The sequence below is a fragment of the Mustela putorius genome, unplaced genomic scaffold (genome assembly GCF_011764305.1).
Source record: "Mustela putorius furo isolate JIRA1106 unplaced genomic scaffold, ASM1176430v1.1 tig00003962_pilon_pilon_pilon, whole genome shotgun sequence".
Lineage (NCBI taxonomy): Eukaryota > Metazoa > Chordata > Mammalia > Carnivora > Mustelidae > Mustela > Mustela putorius.
This window is the reverse complement of record NW_025422106.1, coordinates 8,293,594-8,314,534: the sequence shown is the minus strand read 5'-3', so window position 1 is coordinate 8,314,534 and position 20,941 is coordinate 8,293,594. Positions and strand designations below refer to the sequence as shown.

Genomic DNA, 20,941 nt, shown 5'->3' with positions numbered 1-20,941 from the left:
AATCTAATGCAGAAAGGTGGGCATGTACTACTTCAATGGGGATAGGTGTGAAGGGAATAAATAAGGTTAATGGGTTACTGATGGCCATGCATTCATTAGTAAATAAAATAGGATGACTGATATAACAAATAGGAAGAATCCAGGCCTATCTGGATGAGTAATGAGTGGGTTTCACCAGTTAGTAGATACTATGTAAAAAATAAAGGTCTATTTCAGTGCTTAAGAAGTTTCTATTGATCATTATTTTTGTTAGCATTAATATTTCTGTACCATAAACCAACTTCTACATTCCAAAGATTCATTATTTTTAGTAACAAGCTCACAAAAATTGTATTTCATTATAATTTGAGTGATTAGGAGAAACTTTTGTACTAAGATTTCACTCAAAGTGTCAGACTCAGATGGCCTTTATAAAATGTAAATACTGAAGAAAAGGGACAATTACACTGGAATTCTATAGAATGGGGAATGTATGTTGTATAAATTGAAGTCTACCTCAGCAGTCACTTTGACTTTGAGCTCCTTTCTGCTGATGAACATCAATTTCTTCATAAACAGCTCTGAAAAAAACAAACCATCATGGCAAAAGGGTTATTATATTTCAAAGTACTATTTTGGCTTTTAACTACCAACACCTTAACTAAAAATCTGCCATTTTAGGTATTCAGGCTGTATCAGTGAATAAAAACAGATCTCTGCCCTTGAAGCTTACATTACATTATAGCTTTCTTAGAGCCTAATGTAATTCCCATGCATCTTACAAATATGTATCTCGTATAACCAATTCATTTTAGTTGTGACTCAGTGAAAAATGTGGCTCAAATTTGGACAGTTTGCTCTCTGCTTTACCAAAAAAAAAAAAAAAAAACCAAAAAACAAAAAAAAACCCAAAAAACAAAAAATTCAGTTTTTCCAGGTTTCAAAGCATTTAAAAATACTAACATTCTATCTTCTTAACCTATGTTATTACAGTCGAAACTCCTGAGCCCCCTTCAACTTATAAGTGTCATCTCTATACCTCATTTATAGTAATTTTTCATGGCATCGTTCAGTTCTTTTTATCTGTCTTACATAGGCCTATACCTAAGAAAACATCTAAACCTACAAATACAACATTGATACAGTATAGTAAAACATAGCTGGGGAAAGAAAATCTTATAAAAAAATCATAGTACTGCGAAGCCGTGTTCATCAATGTTACGAGGACCCAAGAGGGTCCAGAAATTTTAATGTATTTCCACAAAGCTATTTCAACTTCTTTCACTCCTCACATCTCTGGTCCCCCTCCTCTTACCACTCTTGGTCAGAAACCTCACTTAAAAGTAAATTAAATGCCGTGGTATGGAAACTTGCTCATCTCCCTATCACCAAATCTTCATCTTCTTCACCTATACCATCTTTCTGGCTACACCTGGCTTCTCAAACATGTTACTCACTCAGTCTTCCCCCTTTTTGAACTTCTGGTCTCCCTGTCTATTAGATCCTACTGGTCAGCATTCACAGATGCTCCATCATCTCCTATTTTCTAAAATAAGGGAGTCCTCAATCCCATGTCTACTTGGAGTGATCATCCCAGTAACCTCTAGCTACCAACCTGTTGGCCACAATCCCTTCATATGGAAGTTTATAGTGTCCTCTACACTAACCATCCCTACTTCCTCCCTTCTGTTAACACACTAAAATCTGGCTTCTCTCCCCACCAATCTAGCAAAACAGCTTACATCAAGGATTTCCTTCTACTTAATTCATTAACTAGTTTTCAGTCATCATATCCTCTTTGATGGTTCATCACAGCTGTATACTCCCTCCTGGTTTCCAAATTGCTCTTCCACATCTGCTAATAATAAGGTCCCTATTGCTCTCTTTGCTCTTGGCGTTGAATGTACCCAAACTCTGTCTACTCACAGTCTTTGTACCTGTTGTTCCCAGGGCCTACAAAACTGATTCCCAAACTTGTCACCTGACTGATACTTGAAGGTCTCAACCTTATTGTCACTTCCTCAGGCTTTCTCTACCCCTCATTTAAATTAGTTCTACCTGTTACAATCTTTCAAGTCACCATGTTCTTTCATACCATTAACACGATCTGTAAATATGTTTGCCCGTTTGCTTTCCCTTTTTTTTTTTTTTTTTCTTGAGTATGTTCCATGGAAACAGGGCTTGAATTAAGGACCCTGAGATCAAGCGTCAAGACACTTAACTGACTGAGCCACCCAGGTTCCCTGATTTCTTCTTCCACGCTCCCTCCTCCATGAGGATGGGGAGGACGCCTCTCACTCAACATTATAAATTAGGCATCAGTCATTGTCCTTGGCATATAGTGTTCAAGCATTTGCCAGATGAATCACGTGTACTTGTATGTATACAACATAAATATTGTACTCCTCCTATCAGAACAGAAATTCTTAACATAGGGTTCATGGACAACTAGTGATGTGAAAATTCCACAACTTTTTCTACAAGGCTTTGTGGTTTTCCTTAGGGAGAATTTCCTAAGGTGAATTTTAATGGAATGAAACACCCTACCCCTCAGAAAGTAAGAACATCACAATGGTAGAGGATTCCAAAGCTCCACTTCTTCAGCTTTTCTTCTCACTCTCAAATTTAATATCTGTTGCACTGCCATATCTACTTAAAATTTCCTAATTAACTGGAATATAATAAACTCCACTTCCTCTTTGGATGCTATGTGATTCTGATTCCTTAAGTGACAGATATATTCAGTGATACTTTATCAACCAGAATGACTTAGGGAAATTTTGCAATCCTACATTATGAAAAAAAATATTTAATGAACTTCTAGGGGCACCTGGGTGGCTCAGTGGGTTAAGCCTCTGCCTTTGGCTCAGGTCATGATCTCAGGGTCCTGGGATCGAGCCCCGCATCAGGCTCTCTGCTCAGCGGGGAGCCTGCTTTCCCTTCTCTCTCTGCCTGACTCTCTGCCTACTTATGATTTCTCTCTGGTAAATAAAAAAAATCTTAAAAAAAAAAGTAATGAACTTCTAAGTCTGTTAAAATTCATAAATTATTCCAAAATGGATCACTGCATTATTGGTTTAAAACCAGAGGTCATACCCTCAAATGTTTAACACATGCCAGGCTGATCAAATAAATGGACGAAGCGGGCCAGCCGGGGCCTGATCAACTGCAGCACATACCTTGCCTTAATGAGGCAGCTACTACTCAGTCCTAACGTAGTGCTAGCATTTAAAAATGCAGGCCTTGCTTTGCCACAGTACCAAAAGAATCCACAAGACCAGATACATACATACATATAGATATAGATAGATAAATTGATAGATTTTTTTTTTTACAATATCCCAGTTTTTAATTTTTGGCAATTAATTTTTAAATGCACGGTTTAAATTCCACATAGGTCAAACAGAACACAGCTGTAAGAAAGATACTGCCTAAAGGCTGTCAGTTTCCTAACAATGGTTTCCATAAATGTGCTTTGATCCTTTTTAAGAATTCTGGGGGTAATCGTCAAAGTATTAAAGCTCTAATGAGCCTACTTACTGTTGCATAAATATATACACTTGACCAACATGATATCATAAAATAATGCTCTAAGACCTTCAAGTTAAGAAGACACGTTTACACTAACTAATGCTTTATTAATCCGTTTTAAGTTGACAGAGTGAAAACTAAAAACAATTTTTTTTCTGATTAGTAAAGAACAGTTAAAATAATCCATCAATGTGGTATTACTTATGTCACCAATTAGCGAATATAGTGCCTTTCTCAAGCTGGAGAGAACCTTTCTCCCAAGGCATCTATAAGGAACCCATTAATGTACACGATGGTTCCGGTTATTTCTTAATGTGCAGCCCCAGCATTTTTATTTTTTAGTCACAAGGCCGAGCACAATAAGACCATTAAGAGCAACAGCCTCCATAAAACCTCTTAAGTCATTTTTAATAAGGTCATCAATTTCTGCCAAGACCTAAACAAAATTAAATATAAAACCAAGCTCTGTTAGCTCTGTTACCAAAAGGAACCGAGATGAAAAATAAATTAATCATTTTGTAAATGACTTACTCTGTAGTGACAGCAGGAGCTAAGGGATCAAACTCCATTACCTCGTAGTAATTGGGTGGCTGGAGATCATTCTTTGTCAATGCTTTAGGCAAAAAACAAAAACAAAAAAAACACCCAACCAGTAAACACACATTGTATTTTTCAAGAACACTAGCACAACTAATATTCTCTTTATGATTCAGACTTCAAACATTAGGCCCTAAGAAACCCTGACAACCAGAAATAAATGCAACTGGTATTCTGATGCTATTCCCACATGCAACAAATCTCTATATAACAAAAGGTCTTCCAAACTTCAGCTAAAGATCCATTTACCTCGGCATTCCAAATACAACATTCAGCACAACACAAGCATTTTTATAATCTAATGTCGGTCATAATGGTATGAAGCTTCATGGAGCTTAAAAGGGCATATGAATGGGCGCCTGGGTGGCTCAGTGGGTTAAGCCGCTGCCTTCGGCTCAGGTCATGATCCCAGGGTCCTGGGATCGAGTCCAACATTGGGCTCTCTGCTCAGCGGGGAGCCTGCTTCCTCCTCTCTCTCTGCCTGCCTCTCTGCCTACTTGTGATCTCTCTCTGTCAAATAAATAAATAAAATCTTAAAAAAAAAAAAAGGCATATGAAGTCTTCATTTTTCCTCTCTCTATACCTATTTCCAATCAGAAGTAAATCTCTGACAGACTTCTATATTCTCACCAGTTTTCTTTTTCAATGCAAATAATTGGTCTCAAATACCTGGATGATTGCTGGGCAAGGAAGGCAATCTCTCGCTTGATAGTGTTGCTGGAATGTTCTGCAGACTAACTGGCTGTAGTACTGAATTTGAATATTCTGGAAACTGAAGAAAGCATAGCACAATGTTTAAATAAACATTCTACATTAAGCTTTTCTTTTGTTTGTTAGATTCCCAGGCTTCTAAGTGGCACGATTCCAAGAACCATATACTCTCAATTGGACAAGAATTAAAAATTACGAACTATTACTTTTTTAGGTAATAACCATTTAGAACACTTACTACTTTTCTCTCTGGTTCCATGCCCACTGTACCTCATTTCCCATACAAAATGTAAAATTAACATGTTGCTTTAAAAAAAAACATGTGGCTCAGTTTAGCTTCTGTTGTTTCCCATTGACTAAAAAATCTCACCCTCAAACAGGAAAATAAATCTTAACCCTACAGAAGGGCATAAGGTGATGACATCAAATCAGAACCGATAAAGTCTTAGAAATATCTTTCTTCTTGTAAAGTCCTCATTCATTTCACAAATATGTCCTGGGCACCTACTAGATGCCAGGCACTATAAATAGGCCAAGACCCTGTACCCTTGAAGCAGACAATCAACAAATCTAAATAGATGTCCAATAACAAATACTCTTAAAAACAAACAAACCAACCAACCCAGCGTAACAGGGAGAATAAAGCCTGGAGTAGATGGGGTGGGCTACTGCTGTGATAGTAGTGGTCAGGGAATGCCTCACTGTCGGAGCCCTGACTGAGGTGGGTGCTGGGAGTACCTAAAGGGACACAAGGTCATCTCTGAGGCAGAGGAGACCAGTGTGGCTGGAGCAGAGTGAGCCAAGGAAGAGAGGTGAGGTTAGAGAGGTAATGGGAGAGGAGAGATCAGCATTTCAGGTTTTTACACAGTAAAACAGAAGAGGAAAAATCATAGGGGGCTGTAGAGCAGTTAAGTAATACATGACTTTTTTTCCCCCTTCTCCTAAGACTGCTCTGGTTTGAGAATAGATTGTATGATGGGGATGGGGGTGGAGAGGGAGGTGAAGGCTAAGGCAGAGTAACCTGCCACTGCAATATCCATCTGATGGCCTGGACTGGCATGCAGAAGTGGAGGCAGTGAGAAGTGCCTAGAAAATAGGTCTGCTGTGAAGGGAAAAGGTGAAAAGGTAGAGGTCATGCACTGTTTTCCAAGGTTTTGACTTAAGCAACTGAAAGAGTGGAGGGGTCCTTGACTAAGGTGGGGAAGCCTGAAGGAAGAGCATGTGGAGAGCCAGGACTGGGAAGAACACAAAAAGAGATAACTCAGAAGGCGGATTTGTGAGTTCTGAGTTTAGGGAAGGGGTTTGGGCTGGGGGTACCAGTTGTAAATTGTCAGAGTCTGAATGGTATTTTAAGATACAAGACTAAAAGACTGGAAGAACAAATGTGAAAAGAGAAGTCTGTAGCCTAAGCCCTGGGGTCTGCAACCCTGGAAGGCCAGTAGAGGAGTGGAGGCCAGCAAAGGAGATAGAGAAGTGGAATTAAGAGGACAAAAGTGAGTGGTGTCTGAAAGGCACGTGTGCAAAAAAGGAAGAAGCGAGTGATTCTGTCACCTGCTGCCAATAAATCAGGTAAGATGAGCATCGAAAATTACAGTAGTAGATTAGTAATAATGGAGGTGACTGGAGACCATGAGAAGAGCTATATCAGCACACTGGGAAGAATGAGAGCCTGTATGAAACCCACCAAATAGGATGGAAGGAAAGAAGAGGAGACAGCTACTATAAACACTAAAGGAATTTTGATCTGTAACCATTTTTCTAATAGAAGTAAGATTCAGCCCGCCTATTTCGAAAGGCTAAAAATAAGATAAAGAGAGATCCTAACAAGGACTGTATTAACAGGTTATAGAACATATAACACAACACTGAAAAGAACATGAGATTTAATGACCAGGAATTTCTTCTCAGCCATGATAATCTGCTGCCTGGGGTGCTGCCTGGGAAGGGTTTCAGTACTTACACTTTCATATGTAGGACTTGAGGTGATGTTTTGGCTGGTCCTTTGGGTAAACCTAGGAGAGTATGACAAGACAGCTTGATTACCCTATAGTGAGAGCACAAATGCAAAAAGATGACTTCCTATGAACAAAAGCTAAAATAAACCTTCAGACTGCAATGAAATATTAATTTTATATAACAACGGTCATCTGGTTTCAGTGCCCATCAGCTTTTGATGCCCAAATACCGAAGAGAATAAAGACAAAGCACTATCTCATGGCGGTGGTAGCCCTGAGATCCTGAAGTATACATACTAGTGAGAATAAGCCGTCAGTTTTTCCATCAGAGAAGCTATGACCCTGTCATTTCCTGAAGGATGAGAAGCAATCCAGAGTAGAGGTTAGGAATGAGGCAGGAAGGGCCCTAGTTTAATGTAAGATGCACACACACACACACACTTCAGTTTGTCTTTCCCACTGAGGGCAACTAAAAAACCTGGAAAGGATGCATGGGACAAATATTTGAGGGCTGATAAGTAAATAGTTTATAGGATAACTGGGAAAGAAGACTAGATTTTGAGTATCACCAAATCATTGTGAATTTAACTCCCCACCCCACCTTGTATACCCAAACCTGAATGCAATACAGCCTAAAACCCGAGTGGGCAGTGAGAACAGCCAGTTCCAGGAGAAGCTCTTTTGTTTTCACTCAAGGAGCAGGAGACAGAAATCCTAATGCTCAGAGATAGTGTGGAAATTCCTTTTCCCCTTTTTTTTCTTTCTGTTCTCTCATCCTCTAAACCTGAGGCAATCCCAAAGTGGCTGAAGTGACAGTAGAAGCAAGAGGGACCTGCAGAGGTTTATTCATCAGAGGGGACCCTTCTTCTCTAACAAGTGTAACTGTGGTCCCAAGGACAGCACAAACACTGTCTTGCTGGTTTTTTTCTTTTCTGTCCCACCACTTGGTCCCAGACACATACACAGTCAAGGAAATGCATCACATATAACAGGGCAACTGAATCTCCAGCTTTCTGACTGGAGGAACAAAAAGGCAAATCCTAGAAAAGCAAAACACCAGAGAAATAACAAAGGGAGGAATTCAGAAAAATCTTTAAAAGTTGTTTATGACATCCTGTGCTCACTCCTTGATCTGTGCCTCTGTGGATTTGATCCCAATCAGGATGCCAAAGATTCTGAGAACTAAACACATAGCCATCCAGACCTCAGAGTGGCACACATGAGACAGATCAGAATAGCACAACAAAGCTTTGAAAACATAACTACTTTGGAACCAGCTACCTCCATATTACCAAATCCAGCACAAAGGCAGTAGGCTAAAGCTGAAGCATGAACCCAAGGAGGTTGTTTGCCTTCTAAAATCAAAACAGCCCCATCCTTGACAGGATATAAATAAGAGGAAGTGTATCCTAACATTAAAAATGCCTAGGATACAATCCAAAATTACTAGGCATGTGAAAAACTGGAAAAATTTCAACAGGCAAAAGAAAAGGCAATCAACAGAAGTCGGTATCAAGAGGACACAGATGTTAAAATGATCTCAGATTTTAAAGCAGCTATTATACAAGTGCTTCAACAAGCAACTGTGAACACTCATCATGCAAAAGAGATGGGAATATAGAAAGTTGTTTCAAAGAAAAATAAGATACAAAGAAGAGCCAAATAGTAACCTTAGAATCAAAAATATAATAACTGAAGTTTTTTAAATTTATAGAATGAGCTCCCTAGAAAAACGGGGATGACAGAGGAAACAGGCAGCAGAGAAATCCAAGATGGCAGAGGAGTAGGACACCTTAGTTTTGTTGGGTCCCAGAAATGCAGTTAGATAGCTATCAAATCATTCTGAACACCTGTGAACTCAACCAACAATCTAAGAAAATAATAGCTGCAACTCTACAAATAGAAAGGAGACCACTTTCTTCAAGGTAGGAGGTGTGGAGAAGTGAATCTGAGGTGATATATTGGAAGATAAACCATGGGTGGGGGAGAGCTCTGTAAGCTGACTACCCAAAAGTGATAGAGCAGCAGAGCGCAAAATCAGGACTTTTAGAAGTCTGCTCTGGTGAGGGACATCCCAGCCTTGAAAGGCACTCAGGTGGCAAAGCAGGGCAGAATCTTAGGTGGGACAGTGTATGGTCTCAGAATCAAGGTGCTAAATGAAGAAGATATGTAGCCATGAATACTTTATTCAGCAAGGCTATCATTCAGAATAGAAGGAGAGATAAAGAGCTTCCAAAAAAAAACAGAAATTGAAAGAATTTTTTATTACTAAACAGACCCGCAAGAAATATTAAAGAGTAGGGCACCTGGGTGGCTCAGTTGGTTAAGCATCTGCCTTTGGCTAGCACTGGGATCCTGGGGTCCTGGGCTCAAGTCCCACGTTGGGCACCCTGCTTAATGGGGAGTCTGCTTCTCTCTTCTACTGTCCCTTCTCCCTGCTCATGCTATCTCTCAAATAAATGAATAAAATCTTTTTTAAAGGTGGCGCTTGGGTGGCTCAGTGGGTTAAGCCGCTGCCTTCGGCTCAGGTCATGATCTCAGGGTCCTGGGATCGAGCCCCGCATCGGGCTTTCTGCTCAGCAGGGAGCCTGCTTCCTCCTCTCTCTCTGCCTGCCTCTCTGCCTGCTTGTGATCTCTGTCAAATAAATAAATAAAATCTTTTTAAAAAATCTTTTTAAAAAATCTAAAGAAATATAAAAGAGGATTCTTTAAGCAAAGAAAGCACCCAAAAGTAACACAGACCAGAGACAATATAAAGAAACAGTGACTTTACAGGTAATACAATGGCACTAAATGTGTATCTTTCAATAGTTACTCAGTGTAAATGGGCTAAGTGCCCCAATCAAAACAAAACAAAAACAAAAACAAAACCCATTTATATGCTGTCTACAAGAGACTCATTTTAGACCCAAAGACACCTTCAGATTGAAACTGAGGGGGTGGAAAATAATTTATCATGCTAATGGACATCAAAAGAAAACTGGGGTGGCAATCCTTATATCAGACAAATTAGACTTTAAACCAAAGACTATAATAAGAGATGACGAAGGAAACTATATCATACTTAAAGAGTCTATTCAACCAGAAGATCTAGCAATTTTAAATACTTATGCCCTTAACATGGGAGCAGCCCATTCTATAAACCAATTAATGACAAAACTAAAGAAACACATAATAAAATAATAGTAGGGGACTTTAACACCCCAATAGCTGCAATGGACAGATCATCTAAACAGCAGAACAACAAGAAGCAAGAACTTTATTATTATTATTATTATTTTTAACTTATTTTTAAATTAACATATAATGTATTATTTGTTTCAGGGCAAAGGTCTGTGTTTCATCAGTCTTATACCCAGAGCTCATTACACCACATATGCTTCTCAATGTCCATCACCCATTTACCCTTTACCTCTAACCCCCTCCCCTCCAGCAACCCTCAGTTTGTTTCCTATGATTAACAGTGTCTTATGGTTTGTCTCCCTCTCTGGTTTTGTCTTGAAACAAGAGCTTTAAATGACACACTGCACCAGATGGACTTCACATATATATTTAAAGCATTCCATCCTAAAACAACAGGATACACATTCTTCTTGAGTGGACATGGAATATTCTTCAGAATAGATAACATACTAGGGTCACAAGTCAGGTCTCAACTAGTACCAAAAGACTGGGATCATTCCCTGCATATTTTTGGACCACAATGCTTTGAAACTGGAACTCAATCACATGAAGAAATTTGGAAAGAACTCAAATACATGCAGGCTAAAGAACATCCTACTAAAGAATGAATGGGTCAACCAGGAAATTAAAGAATTAAAAAAATTCATGAAGACAAATGAAAATTAAAACACAATTGTTTAAAACCTTTGGGATGCATTGGGGCGCCTGGGTGGCTCAGTGGGTTAAGCCACTGCCTTTGGCTCGGGTCATGATCTCAGGGTCTTGGGATCGAGTCCCACATCGGGCTCTCTGCTCAGCAGGGGGCCTGCTTCCCTTCCTCTCTCTCTGCCTGCCTCTCTGCCTACTTGTGATCTCTCTCTGTCAAATAAATAAATAAAATCTTAAAAAAAGAAAAAAAAAAACCTTTGGGATGCATCAAAGGCAGTCCCAAGAGGGAAATACATAGCAATACAAGCCTTTCTTGAGAAATAAGAAAGTTCTCAAATACACAACCTAACCTTTCACCTAAAGTTGCTGGAGAAAGATCAGCAAGAAAAGCCTAAACCCAGCAGGAGACTAGACATAACAAAAATCAGAGCAGAAATCAATGAAATAGAAACCAAAAGAACAGTAGAACAGATCAATAAAACTAGGAGCTGGTTCTTTGAAAGAATTAATACAATTGATAAACTCCTAGCCAGACTCATCAAAAAGAAAAAAAGGAGGACCCAAATGAATAAAAATCATGAGTGAAAAAGGAGAAATCATGACCAACACCAAGGAAATATAAACAATTCTAAGAATATTTTATGAACAACTATATGTCAAAGAATTAGGCACTCTAGAAGAAATGGATGCATTCTTAGAGACATATAAACACCAAAACTGAAACAGGAAGGAACAGAAAACCTGAAAAGACCCAGAAGCAGCAAGGATCCTGAAAAAGTGATAAAAAAATCTCCAAGAAAAGGGGGCCAGGGCCAGATGGCTTCCCAGGGGGAATTCTACCAAACATTTATTTAATTTATTGAAGATTTTATTTATTTACTTGACAGACAGAGATCTCAAGTAAATCTCAGACGGAGAGGCAGGCAGAGAGAGAGAGAGAGAGGAGGAAGCAGGCCTCCTGCTGAGCAGCGAACCTGATGTGGGGCTCAAACCCAGGACCCTGGGACCATGACCTGAGCGAAAGGCAGAGGCTTTAACCCACTGAGCCACCCAGGCGCCCTCTACCAAACATTTAAAGAATTAATACCTATTCTTCTGAAGCTGTTCCAAAAAATAGAAATGGAAGGAAAACTTCCAAAGTCTTTTTATGAAGCCAGAATTATCTCGATCCCAAAACCAGACAAAGACCCCACCAAAAAGGAGAATTATAGACCAATATCCCTGATGAAGATGGATGCAAAGATTCTCACCAAATACTAGCCAATAGGATCAAACAGTACATTAAAAGGATTATTTACCACGACCAAGCGGGATTTATTCCTGGGATGCAAGGGTGGTTCAACATTTGCAAATCAATCAATGTGATACACTACATTAATAAAGGAAAGGACGGGAACCATATGATCCTCTCTGTAGATGCAGAAAAAGCATTTGACAAAGTACAGTATCCTTTCTTGATTAAAACTTCACAGTGTAGGGACAGAGGGAACATACCTCAGTATGTTCATAAAAACCATCTACCAAAAGCCCACAGTAAATACCATTCTTAATGGGGAAAAACTGAGAGCTTTTCCGCTAAGGTCAGAAACAAGGGAGGGATGTCTACTATCACCACTGTTGTTCAATATGGTACTGGAAGTCCTAGCCTCAGCTATCAGACCACAAAAAGAAATAAAAGTCATCCAAATCGGCATAGAGGAAGTCAAACTCTCACTCTTCGCAGATGACATGATACTCCATGTGGAAAACCCAAAAGACTCCACCCCCAAATTGCTAGAACAGGAATTCTGAAAATGGCAGGATACAAAACCAATACACAGAAATCAGTCACATTCTATATGTTAACAATGAGAGGAAAGAGAAATTAAGTAGTTGATCCTAATTACAATTGTAGCACCAAAAACTGTAAGATGCCTGGGAATAAACCTAACCAAAGTAGCAAAGAATCTGTATTCAGAAAACTATAGAACACTCGTGAAAGAAACTGAGGAAGATAAAAAGAAATGGAAAGATGTTCCATGCTCACAGATTGGAAGAACAAATATTGTTAAAATGTCTGCTACAATATAATCTATACATTCATGGTGATCCTTACCATAATACCATCAACTTTTTTTCACAGAGCTGGAACAAATAATCCTAAAATTTGGAACCAGAAAAGACCACATGAATAGCCAAAGGGATATTGAAAAAGAAAACCAAAGCTGGTGGCATCACAATTCCAAACTTCAAGCTCTATTACAAAACTGTAATCATCAATACAATATGGTACTCACATAAAACCAGACATACAGATCACTGGAACAGAAGAGAACCCAGAAATGGACCTCTATGGTCGGCTAATCTTTGAGAAAGCAGGAAAGAATATCCAATGGGAAAAAATACAGTCTCTTCAACAAACGGTGTTGGGAAATTTGGACAGCCACGTGAAGAATGAAACTGGACCATTTTCTTACACCAAACACAAAAATAGATGCAAAATGGATTAAAGACCTCAATGTGAGACAGGAATCCATCAAAATCCTAGAGGAGAACACAGGCAGCCGTAACTTCTGTCTAGACCTGTCTCCAAAGGCAAGGGAAACAAAGGCAAAAATGAACTACTGGGACTTCATCAAGATAAAATGCTTTTGCACAGCAAAGGAAACACTTGACAAAACCAAAAGACAACCGACAGAATGCGAGAGGGTATTTGCAAATGTCTTACCAGATTAAGGGCTAGTATCCAAAAATCTATAAAGAACATATCAAACTCAACACCCAAAGAACAAATAATCCAATCAAGAAATGGGCAGAAGACATAAACAGACATTGCTCCAAAGAAGACATAAAAATGTTGGTGGGAATGCAAGCCGGTGCAGCCATTCTGGAAAGCAGTTTGGAGGTTCTTCAAAAAGTTGAAAGTAGAGCTACCCTACAACCCAGCAATTGCACTACTGGGTATTTACACCAAAGATACAGGTGTAGTGAAAAGAAGGGGCACATGCACCCCCATGTTTATAGCAGCAGTTTCCACAACAGTCAAAGTATGGAAAGAGCCCAGATGTCCATCAACAGATGAATGGATAAAGAAAATGTGACACATATGTAAAATGGAATAGTACTCAGCCACCAAAAAATTGAAATCTTGCCATTTGCCAAGGACATAGTGGAACTAGAGGGTATTACACTAAGCGAAATAAATCAGTCAGAGAAAGATGATTATCATATGATCTCACTCATAAGTAGAATTTAAAAAAGAAAATAGGATCATCGGGAAAGGGAGGGAAAAATAAAACAAGATGAAATCAGAGAGGGAGACAAACCACAAGAGGCTCTTAAACATAGAAAACAAACTGAGGGTTGCTGGAGAGGGGGCTGCATGGGGGTGACTGGGTGATGGACATTAAGGAGGGCATAATGAGCAACTAATAATACATTATAAGTTAATTAATTGAACTTAAATAAAAGATTTATTTATGTAAAAAAAAAGAAAAAGGCAGCAGAATTGAACTTAAATCAATAGAAATTATCCTATCTTAAGGAAAAAAACAAAACAGAAAAAGAGTGAAAAAAGTAAGGAACAGAACTCTAGGCATTTACCAGACAATGATATCAGATCTAATAGTTGTGTCATCAAGAGTCCCAGAGGAACAGTAGAACATGTAGTTTTGAGCAAATATTTGAACTATAAGGCTGAAAACTTCACAAATCCGGTGAAAGACATAGACCCACAGATTCAACAAATGCAGTATAGTAGGTTGAATGGTGCCCTACCTGCAAAAGATATCTCCTTGTCCTAATTCCTGGAACTTGTGAATGTGACTTGATTTGGAAATGGATCTTTTCAGATATTTTTAAGCTAAGGATCTTGAGATTATATTATTATATTAATTGAATTATATTAATTGAATGAGCCTTAAATCCAATGACAAGTGATCTTAAAGAAAAAAGCAGAGGGAGATTTGAAACACACAGATCAGACAACATGAAGGTAGAGGCAGAAAGTGGAGTGATGTGGGCCAAGCCAAGGAAGCAAACAAACAAACAAAAAAAAAAAAACTGCTAACAGTCACCAGAAGCTAGAAGAATGAAGAATGCTGCTAGTCTCTAAGAGTCCTGCAGAGAGTGTGGCCCTGCAGATTTCAGGTTTCTAGCCTTCAGAAGTATGGGATATTTATAAGCTTTATAGAGACATTTTTATAATTGGATTTCATCTATATAGTCACTTCTTATTACACAACACGATTTGCAGGATAAAGGAAAACAGAATCAGTTACTTTGCATCACATTATTTACTAAGCAACTTCCTGGAAATCTGCCTACAGCATTGCAGCATTGCTTGCATCACAGTTATGTGATGGTACCGACCGACTAGTTGTTTACAACACAGCCACCGACACTATTCGTTATCAACACGTGAAGCTGTCCTCAGTCCTCTCCTTCCCTTTTGTTTCTTTCTTCCCATTTTGATTCTTCTTTCTCATTTCCCTTCTCTGCCTCTGCCCCACCCTCACTCCTTTTAAGTAGAAAAGTAATTCAGTGCTTGAGCACAAACACTGGGTAACTCTAAAAACATGTCTAAATCCACTGATGTGAAAACCCATGTATTTTTATCAAGATATGCCAAGCTATGTTGAGTGAAAAACAAATGTGAGGTTCATAGGGGTATGTAGAGTATGAGTATGCTATATTTAATAAAGGAGGAAAAAATCGTATTCATTATTTACTCAAAGACACTTTGGAAGGACAAGTAAGAAAGTGGCTATCAGGGTAGAAGCAAGATTTGACATAAGGGGAAGCAATGGGGTAGGGTGAGATCAAGTACTGTCCTTGCAGATCTTTTTATATCATTTTGATACCTGAATCATGGAAATCCACTATTACCTAAAATACTACATTTAAAAGGAAAAAAAAACCCCAGCCTTTCATACAGAAAATCCAACTTCTGTTTATTTTTTGCTATATCTAGTGTATCCAGCTTCTCCTTGACCTTAAGGCAATTGTGCCTTTTTCAGTTTCTTCTGCATCCTTCTTGTGTTTCTTAACACAAAGAGGCAAATGTTTATATTATTTCTTACTTTCTTATGCAAACATACATTACTTTGCACACTTTTTCACTTCATCATAATATATTGGTGATTGTTCCTCAGAGAGAGTCTACTTTTGTCCCCTGGTTGTGTAATAATACATTGTGTAGATATTTAGGCCACCGCTGATGCATAGTTGAGTCATTTCCAATTATTAGCTACGCCCAAATGTTGTCAAGAATAATCTTGTGAACACCTCATTTTGCATAAGCAAGTATGAATTCCTAGAAATGAGACGGTGGGTTCAAAGACAAATGCATTTATAATTGTAACAGATATTACCACTTGCCCCTCAAAAGAACTGCATAATTTTATGATAGTAGCTGTTTTCCACCGCCAGTAAAGTCCATTAACAAACATTCAGACTCTTACCAATCTGTGAGGTGAAAAATAAAAAGTCACTGTAGTTTTATACTTCCATAATTTTAAGTAAGGTTGAGCATCACTGCATCTGTTTATGGACCATCCATCTCTCTTTTCTGGTGACCTATCAATTCATCTGACCTGCTTCTTCATAGCTTATGAACTTGGGCCGTTTCAATTCCCTAAATCTCAGCCTCTTCTCCTGTAAAATCGGCATAATGACAACAGCATAGATGCAAGAGTTTTTGCAAAGATTAAATGGAATAAACAAACACAGCTTAGCAAAGTGCCTGGCACATGGCAAGTGCTCCATAATTCGTGTGGCCATTTTTTTGTTTTACCTCCCTTGTCATTCAATTCCCCTTGTTCTTCCCCCACTGTTACCACTGAAAAATAAATAATTTTTGGAAGGCTTACCACCTAGACTGCTGTATTAGGGGTTACATATAGCATCTCAAGGAATACCCTAGAAGTATTCTCAGAAGAAAAATGAAGGTTCACCCTGGTGAAGTTTCTCATCCAGGGTCACGCAGCTGGTAGGAAGCAGAGCTGAGAGTCTATCGCAAGACTGTCTGATTCCCAAGTCTCTACATTTCCTCTTACGTCATGCTTTCTTAAATATAAGGAATCAGAAGAAGATGGTATTACCTCTGTGGTATTACTGGACATACTTACAAGGGTGTTTCCATATTTTCCAAGGCTAGCAAATCCACCTGTGGACGAAGACTGGGGTTCAAGTTGTTTGTTACGGCAGGACTTGGAGAGCTAAAATCTAGAACAAAAAAATGGACTTGTTTCGCTTTAAAAAACATTTTTTCATTCAGTTATTCTGGCTCAATTTTACACATTAAAAACAAAACAAAACAAAACAAAACAGATATTTCTGCCACCGTAAAATCGTTTCCTCAAACAGAAATTAAAGGACATTATTAAATGGTAACTGGGAAGAGAAATGCTGCCACAAAAAAGGATGTTGTGAAGGTAACAAATGTTATTATATTGGGTCTTCTGAAATCCCAAACTGATCTAGAATAGAAAGAATTTTGTGTGTCTTGTTCTCTCAGGCACAAAAGTAAAAAGCCAGGGCACATATGGAGCTCTACCCTCTTCTCCCCAAGCTCTCAACTTCCTATAATCCTGAGACACCCCAAAGTAGAAAAGTCTCACAGGTTGGATGGCTATAAGGTGGCAGACAGAGGATTTCCACTTGGACTTCTACCTCAAAAACCTGTGTTTTTTTTTCCTCCACATTTCACCACCATGTAGGTCATTCCTCCTAATTCCTGACTTTCTCGATCAGCATCAAAAATATTCCCTTACCTAATGCTGTAGCCCAGCAGAGAAACCCAAAGGTCATAGTGTGTGGTACAGAGTGGTTTTAAGTGTGGCCATGATGTTGAACCACCTCTATAAAAGTAGACCAGGTGAATTTGATGCGATTCTAAGCCAGAGGATGAGTTTCAGGGATCCCCCTCCCATATATCCCACTTCTGGGTTTGACCCAACCATTTGCCAAGGAATAATTACATCTCCTGATACAGTTCTCTGACATTCAAACGGACTTCAATCCTTCCCAGGTTGCATTTAATCATGAAACCAAGCAGAACTGTTTCACATAAAGCTCTTCTGCTGGTCTGAAAGGCCCATGTGCTTATTTACTTAAGTCTGAAAGCTGAGCATTCACGGTGTTGAGTTCTCCCAGAGTGGCCCTAGGCATTGGAGGACTAAGCCTAAGGTCCAAGAGATCACAGGATGGGGCAGAAGGTTCACTGGTAGTCTGAAAACAAACAAAAACACAATTCAGAAAAAAAATCTCAGTTTATCATGGCTTTCTCCCCAGGGACTTTTTTTTTTTTTTTTTTTTTTTAAAAGGAAAATCCTATTTGGATGCATCTCGAAGAACTCTATTCAACAGGCAACACTCGTACTAATCGCATCTCACCATCTACGTGAGTTGCTGCTTAATCAAACAATCTTTTTAAGACCTCTCACTAGTAGCTTAATAATATCGAGTTGTTAAGGCAAATACCACCACCAAAACCACTCCAAATTGTTAAGGAATATCTCCTCTGTTTTAAGACTTGTTTTAGGTAAGTCTCATTCCCTACAATTTGTAAAATGTTCAATTGTTTTTTATAACATTTCTGTTCACTTACATTGGCATCTTCCCTCTGGTTCCTATTCTGCTCCAAAATCCTTTGTTGGTTCCGAGTGAATCTGTTTGAGTTAGAAAAATTTAAGTATTTGAAAGAAAAAATAGGTGAAATGCTATAATCCTTAACAAATTATTAACACACAAATATTCAGGAACAAAGATAATCAGCCTCATCCCCACTGACTCCTAATAAAGTATGTTAATAACTTTAAAAAAATTTCTTTCCATTTTATAAGGGTAGTAATGCCTTTAGAGAAAACTATGAGAAAATGAATGTATATTAAAAACTAGTAATAGGGATGGCTTGGATGGCTCGGTTGGTTGAGCATCTGACTCTTGATAACTGGCTTGGGTTGTAATCTCTGGGTCATGAGATCAAGCCCCACATCAGGTTCCGTGTTGGACGTGAAGTCTGCTTGAGGTTCTCTCTCTCTCCTCTGCCCTTCCCCACTCCCACCCCTGGCTTGCTCATGCGCTCACTCTCTCTCTTTCTCAAATAAATAAATGAAATCTTAAAAAAAAAAAAAAACTAGTTGTAATTCCATCACCTAGAAATGGTCCCTATTAATATCACAATGTATTTCCTTTTGGTATCTTTTTCTGTAAGTTAATCTATTTTTAAACTTATTTGCGATTATATTTCACATAGTTCTGTATCTTAATTCAGTTGTGTTGTGAGCATTTTCCAGTTATTCAGAAATGCAATTTTTAGTGGCTGCATATTTTACCTTATGAACATAGCACACATTTAACTACCTTTTTTTTTTTTTGAAACAAACAACCAACCAACCAGATTTTATCTATCCATTGGAGAGAGAAAGAAAGAGAGTGCACATGAGCAGAAGAGGCAGAGGGAGAGAGGGAGAGGAAGAAACAGACACCCCACTGAGTGTAGAGTCCGACACAGGGCTCAACCCCAGAACCCCGAGATCATGACCTGAGATGAAGTCAGATGCTTAACCCACCTAGCATCCCCACACTTAACTACTCTTAAATATTTCACTTGTTTCCAATCCCATTATAAATACTATTCCATAAAAATTCAAATACATTCAACCTATTTTCATTGTTTCTCTTGATTTTTATGATGCCTGATATCTACTAAAAATATTGAACTTTACAATTTTACATTGCTCATACATTGGGAATAAAGAGAGCAGATAAATAAATGAACAATAGTTTTGAAGGAATAGTGAAGTTGAAGGCAGTAGTCCAAGGATCAAGTGTCAGCTTTATTATCACAAACTGTAGGATCGTGGATATAACTTCTGATCCTCAGTTCTCTACCTGCTAAAAGAGGATAGCAGCATTTGAAGCATTTCCTCAGAAAGTTATTTTCAGGGGTGACCCCTAGAAAGATAATACAGGTGGATTAATGCAGAAATGCTTTGCAAACTAAGAGTTGCCTTAGCAACATACTAAATTAGAACATGCACTTAGGTTTAAGGATTTTTCCCCTTCTAAAACACGTTTTTTCCTCCACCTCCTTATGGCACTAGCTTCTTCTACATTAGTTATGTGCTGGGTATGAACCACCCTCACAGATCAACCCTCGAGCAACAAACTTGTTTTCTTATTTGCACAACTCTTCTCTAGATGTAATGAGCAGACACTTTAGGGGATGTTGGAATAGGGCAAATGTATTTTGCACATGGATGGATGAGAATCTTTGGGGGAACAGAGGGCAGACTGTGATGAACAGAATGGAGATTCCCCCCTTCCGAGATACCCATATCCTATCACTGGAACAGTGAATGTGTTAGCTTGGAAGGCATATGGAAGGTTGCCTTAATAGGAAGAACTTAATAGGGAGATTAGCCAGGACTGTACAGATGAGCAATGTAACCACAAAGGCCCTTAAATGTGAAGAGACATGCAGAAGAGGAAGCAAGAATGATACAATATTAAAAAACTCAACGAGACGATGTTGGCTTTGAAGATGGTGGAAAGGAATCATGAGCCAAGGAGAGTGGGCAGCCTTGAGAAGCTGCAAAAGTTAAGCAAATGGATTCTCCTCTAGAGCCTCCAAAAACGAATGTAACCCTATCGACACCATGATGTTAGCCTGGCAAGACCTATTTTTGGACTCTTACCAAACTAGGTAATATGTTTATGCTGTTTTGAACCACTAAATTTGTGATGATTTGTTATAGCAGCTATAGGAAACTAATACACCAAGACTATGATCTTTTCCAGGGGCAAAATATATTTCTCAGAAGCTTCAGACTTAAGTGTTTCTGTCCCACAGTTGACTGCAGTTGCTTTTGGCACACATGGTTCAGAGCTGAACCGGAAGGAGCCATTCACAGAAGGAACCCAATCTCTTGATATCTAGGCATTCCCCTTCAGAAGTTATGAGTCCATGGTCTTCATGGTTTGTAATAGAATTCGCCAAAATGAAAACCAGAAGGCAGCACTCTGCTGACAGCCATGTGGTCTTCCTGAGCTATCTTCCCACTTAACCAAGATTTATATCACACAAAACAAAAGGCAAGAAGTTGAGTTTGTTCAGTGCTCAGACAACACTGGTTGCAGGGCTCACATGCTCAATCAATGCCCAGTCATCTTTTCACATGAAGGGCCTGTGGTCTCTGATAAGGTAGTACATAAGAGACAGTGAAGGAAAAAACTCCATTTCACAGCTACTGGTTTTATGTCACTGATTCTCTTGGTTCATTCATGGATCAACAGAAAAATCTAATCAGTAAGTTAAATGGCCCAGTGGGATACTAATGGGGAGGAGGGAGAAA

The 20,941-nt window shown here is 38.8% G+C and overlaps 1 protein-coding gene across 3 annotated transcripts in view; it reads right to left on the bottom strand.

Annotated features, from left to right (window-relative positions):
• The window catches only part of TOM1L1 (target of myb1 like 1 membrane trafficking protein), a 57,528-nt gene that overhangs the window by 756 nt on the left and 35,831 nt on the right, over positions 1 to 20,941 (bottom strand). For all 3 annotated transcript variants that reach the window (XM_013053677.2, XM_004747363.3, XM_004747362.3), the window contains exons 9-15: positions 18,193 to 18,253; positions 17,696 to 17,813; positions 16,712 to 16,808; positions 6,779 to 6,830; positions 4,777 to 4,879; positions 4,042 to 4,123; positions 496 to 560 (exon numbers count right to left, since the gene is read on the bottom strand). In XM_013053677.2, the coding sequence (XP_012909131.1) occupies positions 497 to 560; positions 4,042 to 4,123; positions 4,777 to 4,879; positions 6,779 to 6,830; positions 16,712 to 16,808; positions 17,696 to 17,813; positions 18,193 to 18,253 (577 nt within the window). In that variant the 3' untranslated portion in view covers position 496. The remainder of the gene's footprint in view (positions 1 to 495; positions 561 to 4,041; positions 4,124 to 4,776; positions 4,880 to 6,778; positions 6,831 to 16,711; positions 16,809 to 17,695; positions 17,814 to 18,192; positions 18,254 to 20,941) is intronic.